Source organism: Somniosus microcephalus, unplaced genomic scaffold (assembly GCF_052327205.1).
Source record: "Somniosus microcephalus isolate GS21.2 unplaced genomic scaffold, FLI_Smic_1.0 unresolved_chr1, whole genome shotgun sequence".
Taxonomy (NCBI): Eukaryota; Metazoa; Chordata; class Chondrichthyes; order Squaliformes; family Somniosidae; genus Somniosus; species Somniosus microcephalus.
The window spans coordinates 164,568,650-164,579,682 of NW_028225179.1; the positions used below are offsets into that span (position 1 = coordinate 164,568,650).

The 11,033-nt window shown below is 53.6% G+C and overlaps 1 protein-coding gene across 1 annotated transcript in view; it reads right to left on the reverse strand.

The window, feature by feature from the left end:
• Positions 1-828: 828 nt before the first annotated feature.
• Positions 829-11,033, reverse strand: part of LOC147096464 (butyrophilin subfamily 1 member A1-like) — a 44,814-nt gene continuing 34,609 nt past the window's right edge. The window contains exons 7-9 of the mRNA XM_085975244.1: positions 9,181-9,207; positions 8,618-8,644; positions 829-2,435 (exon numbers count right to left, since the gene is read on the reverse strand). Of these exons, the coding sequence (XP_085831370.1) occupies positions 1,894-2,435; positions 8,618-8,644; positions 9,181-9,207 (596 nt within the window). The 3' untranslated portion in view covers positions 829-1,893. The remainder of the gene's footprint in view (positions 2,436-8,617; positions 8,645-9,180; positions 9,208-11,033) is intronic.

An 11,033-nucleotide genomic window follows, 5' to 3' on the forward strand; every position in this document is an offset into this window, starting at 1 on the left:
GTCTTTCTTTCTCATACTCTGGCTAACAAGTCTATCGATCTCCGCCTTTAAAATTTTAATTGACCCACAGCCTTTTGGGAAAGAGTATTCCACATTTCCATTACGCTTTATGTGGGAAAATGATTCCTGATTTCACTGCTAAGTCACACACCACCCTGACTTGGAAGTATATTGTTGTTGCTTCATCATATCTGGGTCAAAATCCTGGAACTCTCTCACTAACAGCACTGTGGGAGTATCTTCACCACACGGACTGCAGCGGTTCAAGAAGGTGGCTCACCACCACCTTCTCAAGGGCAATTTACTGTAGAATGGGCAATAATTGTCAGCCTTGCCACTGACACCCAAAGTACAAACAATGCTAAAAAACTCAAAAAATCTGATCAGAGTTTACATTTAAAGTGTAAAATAAAGCATCTACTGAAAAGTGTATTCCTCGTCTGTCATATTGTACAAACACCATTCCCCCCAGTGATGTTAAGACTCTGCTTTCCAATGTAATGCAGGTTATATTGAAAGACTCTGGCTGGTTGGTGGTATTAGCAGAGAAACACAAGGTGTTTGAGTGGAGTCATTAACCTGTTTAACAGAAATGGGCTCAATAAGTGTAACAGTACCGTGTGAAATTACACAGGACATGGTACAGGTTAATTAAATGTTATCCATAACCAATTTCGAGGCCGATGTTCCTGAATCTTCACAGAATTGCTGAGATCGGGATTGCCGACAAGAGTCTGAAAACAGTAAAACGCGGAGTAAACGGGGCCACAAAATGAGCAAAGAAATGCTTCAAATTTCTGGAATAAAACACCACTCAAATCAACCTCATTGTTTCCACAGATCTGTTTATTCACTCTGTAAAAAGCCAGCGACATGGAAACACCGATAAACGTGTTGTTCATTTGTAGCATTAGCAGATTTATAAAATCTATTTTACTGAAAGAATCCTTCACAAACATTAACTGTTTAATATCGAGTGATGGAAACTCGACAATAATCCCTCGGAGGAGCTGGGCCCTGGGGCTGACATCCTTGGGCTTGGCCACTCTGTGTCGCTCCCAAAGTAGAGATTAGCCCAGTAGGGGAATAATGCTGTTACAGCAATAATATAAAACACTGCGAGCAGAAACAGGAGTCCCGGTGACCTGACCCTCAAAACTGCCTCCGAACAATTCCCTGCCCAGAATATGATCATGGGAGCGAGCACGGGGCTGATACAACAGGACCGAGTTACAGACACTTCATTCTGGATCGGGACTGAGTTAGAATCACTTCACTCCGGATCGGGACTGAGTTACAGACACTTCACTCCGGATCGGGACTGAGTTAGAATCACTTCACTCCGGATCGGGACCGAGTTACAGACACTTCACTCCGGATCGGGACTGAGTTAGAATCACTTCACTCCGGATCGGGACCGAGTTACAGACACTTCACTCCGGATCGGGACTGAGTTACAGACACTGCACTCCGGGTCAGGACTGAGTTACAGACCCTTCACTCCGGAACGGGACTGAGTTACAGACACTTCACTCCGGAACGGGACTGAGTTACAGACACTTCACTCCGGATCGGGACTGAGTTACAGACACTTCACTCTGGATCGGGACTGCTAACCTCGCAGATTGATCGGGTAATATCTCCCCAGGAATTCCAGGCTGTGGTCTCTGGAGGGGCAGAGACTCTATTCCAGTCCAGGTTGGGCGGGGATGATAAGTTGCAGGGTGAGGGTGGGAGGGTTATTCAGTGATCCCGGCCCTGCTGGGGTTCCAGTCAAACACTGATTACAAACTGAGTTACAACTGGGAATGTTTATTACTCAGAAACACCCGGGAGGAAATGGAATGAAAAATTGAAATTGAAGGTAAAATGATGGAAACAGACCCATTACTGTCAGTGACCTTTAACCCTGCAGATTGTCAGCGGGACGGAGTTTTTCCCGCCGTCATTCGATCCCGGATCAAAGAAGGGAAAGATTCTCTCAGTGAAAGAGTGGGTGAAAGTTTGGAGATGGGACATGTTGTCCGCATTGTAAAATGACACCTGTCCACCTTCATAGTCCAGATATACCCCGATCTTCCGGGGCTTCACCCTCGGGGTGAGGGGGTTCAGTGAGGACTTCAGGGGAAGAGTGCCTCTTCGGGGTCCGAGCCCCACAATCCAGTGACCGCCCTCGGGTCTCAGACTGATTCTCCCTTTCCTGTCGGCAGACTCTCGGGCCACTCCCACAAACCACCAAATCTTCTTCCCCACCTCCACCTCCCAGTAGTGTCTTCCTGATGTGAATCCCTCCGATCCCAGGACACAGGGCCAGGAATCAAACCTCTCCGGGGTGTCAGGGAGCTCCTGCCGTTTGTCTCCGAGTCTCACACTGGTCCGGTCCTCAGACAGGATGAGCTCGGGATTCGCTGTGTTCGGATCCAGATTCACAGGCTCTGCAATAAAAATATAAAACTGAGTCCGGCACCTGGAGCTTGAACCATCACCAATCAGGAGAAAAAACCCGGAGCGGCCTGATCCCATCTCATAAACCCACATTCACACCCGGTCCAATCCCGGTACGGACCAGCTCAGTGTACCTGCAGGTCACACACAGACCCAACTCCACATTCACACCCGGCCAATCCCGGTACAGACCGGCTCAGTGTTCCTGCAGGTCACACACAGACCCAACTCCACATTCACACCCGGTCCAATCCCGCTACGGACCGGCTCAGTGTAGCTGCAGGTCACACACAGACCCAACTCCACATTCACACCCGGTGCAATCCCGGTACGGACCGGCTCAGTGTACCTGCAGGTCACATACAGACCCAACTCCACATTCACACCCGGTGCAATCCCGGTACGGCCCGGCTCAGTGTACCTGCAGGTCACACACAGACCCAACTCCACATTCACACCTGGTCCAATCCCGGTACGGACCGGCTCAGTGTACCTGCAGGTCACACACAGACCCAACTCCACATTCACACCCGGTCCAATCCCGGTACGGACCGGCTCAGTGTACCTGCAGGTCACACACGGACCCAACTCCACATTCACACCCGGTCCAATCCCGGTACGGACCGGCTCAGTGTAGCTGCAGGTCACACACAGACCCAACTCCACATTCACACCCGGTCCAATCCCGGTACGGACCGGCTCAGTGTACCTGCAGGTCACACACAGACCCAACTCCACATTCACACCCGGTCCAATCCCGGTACGGACCGGCTCAGTGTACCTGCAGGTCACACACAGACCCAACTCCACATTCACACCTGGTGCAATCCCGGTACGGACCGGCTCAGTGTACCTGTAGGTCACATACAGACCCAACTCCACATTCACACCCGGTCCAATCCCGGTACGGACCAGCTCAGTGTACCTGCAGGTCACACACAGACCCAACTCCACATTCACACCCGGTCCAATCCCGGTACGGACCGGCTCAGTGTACCTGTCGGTCACACACGGACCCAACTCCACATTCACACCCGGTCCAATCCCGGTACGGACCGGCTCAGTGTACCTGCAGGTCACACACAGACCCAACTCCACATTCACACCCGGTGCAATCCCGGTACGGACCGGCTCAGTGTACCTGCAGGTCACACAGAGACCCAACTCCACATTCACACCTGGTCCAATCCCGATACGAACCGGCTCAGTGTACCTGCAGGTCACACACAGACCCAACTCCACATTCACACCCGGTCCAATCCCGGTACGGACCGGCTCAGTGTACCGGCAGGTCACACACAGACCCAACTCCACATTCACACCTGGTCCAATCCCGGTACAGACCGGCTCAATGTACCTGCAGGTCACACACAGACCCAACTCCACATTCACACCTGGTCCAATCCCGGTACGGACCGGCTCAGTGTACCTGCAGGTCACACACAGACCCAACTCCACATTCACACCTGGTCCAATCCCGGTACGGACCAGCTCAGTGTACCTGCAGGTCACACAGACCCAACTCCACATTCACACCCGGTCCAATCCCGGTACGGACCGGCTCAGTGCACCTGCAGGGCACACACAGACCCAACTCCACATTCACACCTGGGCCAATCCCGGTACGGACCGGCTCAGTGTACCTGCAGGTCACACACAGACCCAACTCCACATTCACACTCGGCCCAATCCCGGTACGGACCGGCTCAGTGTACCTGCAGGTCACACACGGACCCAACTCCACATTCACACCCGGTGCAATCCCGGGACGGACCAGCTCAGTGTACCTGTAGATCAGACACAGACCCAACTCCACATTCACACCCGGTCCAATCCCGGTACGGACCAGCTCAGTGTACCTGCAGGTCACACACAGACCCAACTCCACATTCACACCCGGTGCAATCCCGGTACGGACCGGCTCAGTGTACCTGCAGGTCACACACAGACCCAACTCCACATTCACACCTGGTCCAATCCCGGTACGGACCGGCTCAGTGTACCTGCAGGTCACACACAGACCCAACTCCACATTCACACCCGGTCCAATCCCGGTACGGACCAGCTCAGTGTACCTGCAGGTCACACACAGACCCAACTCCACATTCACACTCGGCCCAATCCCGGTACGGACCGGCTCAGTGTACCTGCAGGTCACACACAGACCCAACTCCACATTCACACCTGGTCCAATCCCGGTACGGACCGGATCAGTGTACCTGCAGGTCACACACAGACCCAACTCCACATTCACACCCGGTCCAATCCCGGTACAGACCGGCTCAGTGTACCTGCAGGTCACACACAGACCCAACTCCACATTCACACCCGGTCCAATCCCGGTACGGACTGGCTCAGTGTACCTGCAGGTCACACACAGACCCAACTCCACATTCACACCCGGTGCAATCCCGGTACGGACCAGCTCAGTGTACCTGCAGGTCACACACAGACCCAACTCCACATTCACACTCGGTCCAATCCCGGTACGGACCAGCTCAGTGTACCTGCAGGTCACACACAGACCCAACTCCACATTCACACCCGGTGCAATCCCGGTACGGACTGGCTCAGTGTACCTGCAGGTCACACACAGACCCAACTCCACATTCACACCTGGTCCAATCCCGGTACGGACCGGCTCAGTGTACCTGCAGGTCACACACGGACCCAACTCCACCTTCACACCCGGTCCAATCCCGGTACGGACCGGCTCAGTGTACCTGCAGGTCACACACGGACCCAACTCCACCTTCACACCCGGTCCAATCCCGGTACGGACCGGCTCAGTGTACCTGCAGGTCACACACAGACCCAACTCCACATTCACACCCGGTCCAATCCCGGTACAGACCAGCTCAGTGTACCTGCAGGTCACACACAGACCCAACTCCACATTCACACCCGGTCCAATCCCGGTACGGACCGGCTCAGTGTACCTGCAGGTCACACACAGACCCAACTCCACATTCACACCCGGTCCAATCCCGGTACGGTCCGGCTCAGTGTAACTGCAGGTCACACACAGACCCAACTCCACATTCACACCTGGTCCAATCCCGGTACGGACCGGCTCAGTGTACCTGCAGGTCACACACAGACCCAACTCCACCTTCACACCCGGTCCAATCCCGGTACGGACAAGCTCAGTGTACCTGCAGGTCACACACGGACCCAACTCCACATTCACACCCGGTCCAATCCCGGTACGGACCAGCTCAGTGTACCTGCAGGTCACACACAGACCCAACTCCACATTCACACCTGGTCCAATCCCGGTACGGACCAGCTCAGTGTACCTGCAGGTCACACACGGACCCAACTCCACATTCACACCCGGTCCAATCCCGGTACGGACCAGCTCAGTGTACCTGCAGGTCACACACAGACCCAACTCCACATTCACACCCGGTGTAATCCCGGTACGGACCGGCTCAGTGTACCGGCAGGTCACACACAGACCCAACTCCACATTCACACCCGGTCCAATCCCGGTACGGACCAGCTTAGTGTACCTGCAGGTCACACACAGACCCAACTCCACATTCACACCCGGTCCAATCCCGGTACGGACCGGCTCAGTGTACCGGCAGGTCACACACGGACCCAACTCCACATTCACACTCGGTCCAATCCCGGTACGGACCGGCTCAGTGTACCTGCAGGTCACACACGGACCCAACTCCACATTCACACTCGGTCCAATCCCGGTACGGACCGGCTCGGTGTAGCTGCAGGTCACACACGGACCCAACTCCACATTCACACCCGGTGCAATCCCGGTACGGACCGGCTCAGTGTACCTGCAGGTCACACACAGACCCAACTCCACATTCACACCCGGTCCAATCCCGGTACAGACCGGCTCAGTGTACCTACAGGTCACACACAGACCCAACTCCACATTCACACCCGGTCCAATCCCGGTACGGACCGGCTCAGTGTACCTGCAGGTCACACACAGACCCAACTCCACATTCACACCCGGTGCAATCCCGGTACGAACCGGCTCAGTGTACCTGCAGGTGACACACAGGCCCAACTCCACATTCACACCCGGTGCAATCCCGGTACGGACCGGCTCAGTGTACCTGCAGGTCACACACAGACCCAACTCCACATTCACACTCGGTCCAATCCCGGTACGGACTGGCTCAGTGTACCTGCAGGTCACACACAGACCCAACTCCACATTCACACCCGGTCCAATCCCGGTACGGACCGGCTCAGTGTACCTACAGGTCACACACAGACCCAACTCCACATTCACACCCGGTCCAATCCCGGTACGGACCGGCTCAGTGTAGCTGTCGGTCACACACAGACCCAACTCCACATTCACACCCGGTGCAATCCCGGTACGGACCGGCTCAGTGTACCTGCAGGTCACACACGGACCCAACTCCACATTCACACCCGGTCCAATCCCGGTACGGACCGGCTCAGTGTACCTGCAGGTCACACAAACACCCAACTCCACATTCACACCCGGTCCAATCCCGGTACGGACCGGCTCAGTGTACCTGCAGGTCACACACAGACCCAACTCCACATTCACACCTGGTCCAATCCCGGTACGGACCGGCTCAGTGTACCTGCAGGTCACACACAGACCCAACTCCACATTCACACCTGGTCCAATCCCGGTACGGACCGGCTCAGTGTACCTGCAGGTCACACACAGACCCAACTCCACATTCACACCTGGTCCAATCCCGGTACGGACCGGCTCAGTGTACCTGCAGGTCACACACAGACCCAACTCCACATTCACACCTGGTCCAATCCCGGTACGGACCGGAGCAGTGTACCTGCAGGTCACACACAGACCCAACTCCACATTCACACCCGGTGCAATCCCGGTACGGACCGGCTCAGTGTACCTGCAGGTCACACACGGACCCAACTCCACATTCACACTCGGTCCAATCCCGGTACGGACCGGCTCAGTGTACCTGCAGGTCACACACAGACCCAACTCCACATTCACACCTGGTCCAATCCCGGTACGGACCAGCTCAGTGTACCTGCAGGTCACACACAGACCCAACTCCACATTCACACCCGGTCCAATCCCGGTACGGACCGGCTCAGTGTACCTGCAGGTCACACACAGACCCAACTCCACATTCACACCTGGTCCAATCCCGGTACGGACCGGCTCAGTGTACCGGCAGGTCACACACAGACCCAACTCCACATTCACACCCGGTCCAATCCCGGTACGGACCAGCTCAGTGTACCTGCAGGTCACACACGGACCCAACTCCACATTCACACCTGGTGCAATCCCGGTACGGACCGGCTCAGTGTACCGGCAGGTCACACACAGACCGGACCCAGTCCAATAATCACTTTCAGACCATTTCTCTCGCGGTCTCGCCTGTCTGGGGATCGGCCCATTCAGCCGCTTTGACCCTGAACCCTACCCCGCGAGCAGGAGCAGACCCTCACCCTTACAAACAGATTGAGAGTCAATGATTGTAGGAAAGGGACAAGTAAAATACACACACACCAGGGACAGGCTGAGATGATTTTAAACATCTCCATCATATAAGCATCCGGCTGTTTACCCCGTTTCCTACAGGTGCTGTGTGACTCTTGATGTTTATCAGTCACTTCCTCCCCCATCATATTTCAGACAGTATCACAGTGTCAAAGCTAAATCCCTACACTGTGACTGCAGTGTGAGCAGGAGTGAACCGAACCTGCAGCCTGGGACTCTGACTATCAGGCACTGAGAGGGGCTCTGTCCATCCAGCTCCCAACAGGGAGCTTCAAGCCCAACAGCTCTGGAGCAGGGATCTGGGAGCAGGAATCTTACTGAATCTGCCGGGCCCGACCCCCAGCTGGATTGTGTGACCTCAGGCTGTGCCTTTAGAATTGAGAAAGAGATGAATCTTTATATTAATATCAGTGGCATGTGCTGTTACAGGGAGAAATAGACAACAGCTCTGTCGGGAATGAGTTACCACCTTGACCCTGTGGCAGAGTCCCCTCTCACTCACTGCAGTATTTATAGACAGACGGTGTTTCAGACAGGACTTGTGGAAATGCTGATGTTTTAATTATTGACAGGGCTCCCCCACGGATGTTAAACACTCTGCACAGACCAGAACCTGAACTTCACAAGATAGAAACCGGCACAGCCCCAGGATCTGAAGTCTCTCACCTGCAAACACCGAAAGCCTTTCCCGCTCTGAAAAATAGATTAAAATAACATCAATAGCGCCGTCACATGATAAAGTGTAAATACTGAGCATAAATGGATCACAGAACCGGGCGACACAATGATTGTCATTTATTTACAGAGACCCGGACACCACTGACATATCTCACTGAGAGCTGCACGTCACACAGGATCCACCACACTCGGGACTGTCCACTTCTGGACAGGAACCTTAAAGGAGCCGGATCCACTGACTGTGAGAAGATGCTTATCTCCGTCAGTAAGACCATTCTGTGGGAACGAGGTCGGACAGTAATTGTGGATCAGGAGGGAGCAGCTTGTGGTGTGTGACCCTGTGTAAAAACCTTCGGGAAAACTTACAGCACAGCTGCTGTTCAGCGGAGACATCACACAGAGCAAATAAATATCACCAGAATTCATCACAATACTTAGCGACAAAATACAATCCAGCTCCACTGATACTGGGCATCATCCCTCTCAATAATTACACACTGCATGGAGGGGCCATGGAACCACAGCTGAGATTTTCTCATAACTCTTCTTACCTGAGTCTGTTAGCTGCTTCTGTAGATCTGGAAGAGAATAGATTTTCATTAGAAACAACCTCCAGTTTCCTGACTGGTCTCAGTGATTTTCATGGGACTTGGAATAACTTTCATTAGTGAGTTAAAGAGAAGAATCAAATTCAGACAGCAGACAGTGTTTGGATGGGACAAAGGAAGACTTGTTTTTATATAGCGAGTGATCACATCGCCCTTCTCCACCCCACCTCAACTCATAGGCTGCTGAAATCCTAAATCCATGCCTTTGTTACCTCCAGACCTGACTATTCCAACACACTCCTGGCCGGCCTCCCATCTCCCACTCTCTGTAAACATGAGTTCATCCAAAACTCTGGCTGCCCGTGTCCTAACTCGCACCAAGTCCCGTTCACCCATCACCCCTGCACTCGCTGACCTACATTGGTTCCCGGTCTGGCAACACCTCAATTTTAAAATTCACATCCTTGTATTCAAATCCTTCCATGGCCTCATCCCTCCCTATCTCTGTAATCTCCTCCAGCCCCTACAACCCTCCCTATCTCTGTAATCTCCTCCAGCCCTACAACCCTCCCTATCTCTGTAACCTCCTCCAGCACTACAACCCTCCCTATCTCTGTAACCTCCTCCAGCCCCACAACCTTCCCTATTTCTGTAACCTCCTCCAGCCCTACAATCCTCCCTATCTCTGTAATCTCCTCCAGCCCCACAACCCTCCCTATCTCTGTAACCTCCTCCAGCCCCACAACCCTCCCTATCTCTGTAACCTCCTCCAGCCCTACAACCCTCCCTATCTCTGTAACCTCCTCCAGCCCTACAACCCTCCCTATCTCTGTAACCTCATCCAGCCCTACAACCCTCCCTATCTCTGTAACCTGCTCCAGCCCTACAACCCTCCCTATCTCTGTAACCTGCTCCAGCCCTACAACCCTCCCAGATCTCTACATTCCTCCAATTCTGGCCTCCTTCACAGCCCCGATTGGCGGCCGTGCATTCAGCTGCCTGGGCCCTAAGCTCTGGAATTCCTTCCCTAAACCTCTCCGCCTCTCTACCTCTCTCCTCCTTGAACACGCTCCTTAAAACCTCTTTGACCGAGCTTTTGGTTACATGTCCTAATATCTCATGTGCCTCAGTGTCACATTATGCCCAAAAGGCCACGCAAACCTAATTATCATAATCCTGAACCTAAAATCATCCGTGAATCAGTGCAATCAACGAGCGTAACTGAAACAGAACCCATGGAGCCTCAAGGTGCTTTATTTTTAATTAGTTCCTGGGATGTGGGCGTCGCTGGCAAGGCCAGCATTTAGTGCCCATCCCTAATTGCCATTCAGAAGGTGGTGGTGAGCCGCTTCTTGAACCACCACAGTCTGTGTAGTGAAGGTGCTCCCACAGTGCTGTTAGGGAGAGAGTTCCAGGATTTTGACCCAGCGACGATGAAGGAACGGCGATATATTTCCAAGTCAGGATGGTGTGTGACTTGGAGGTGATGGAGGTCCCATTCACCTGCTGCCCTTGTTCTTCTAGGTGGTAGAGGTCACGGGTTTGGGAGGTGCTGCCGAAGAAGCCTTGGCGAGTTGCCAAGGTACACACTGCAGTCACGGTCCGCCGGTACTGTAGGGGAGTGACTGTTTAAGGTGGTGGATGGGGTGCCAATCAAGCGGGCTGCTTTGACCTGGGTGCTGTTGAGCTTCTTGAATGTTGCTGGAGCTGCACTCATCCAAGCAAGTGGAGAGTATTCCATTACACTTCTGACTTGTGAGTCATAGATAGTGGAAAGGCTTTAGGGAGTCAATATGTGAGACACTTGTTGCAGAATCCCCAGCCTCTGACCTGCACTTGCAGCTACAGTATTTAAG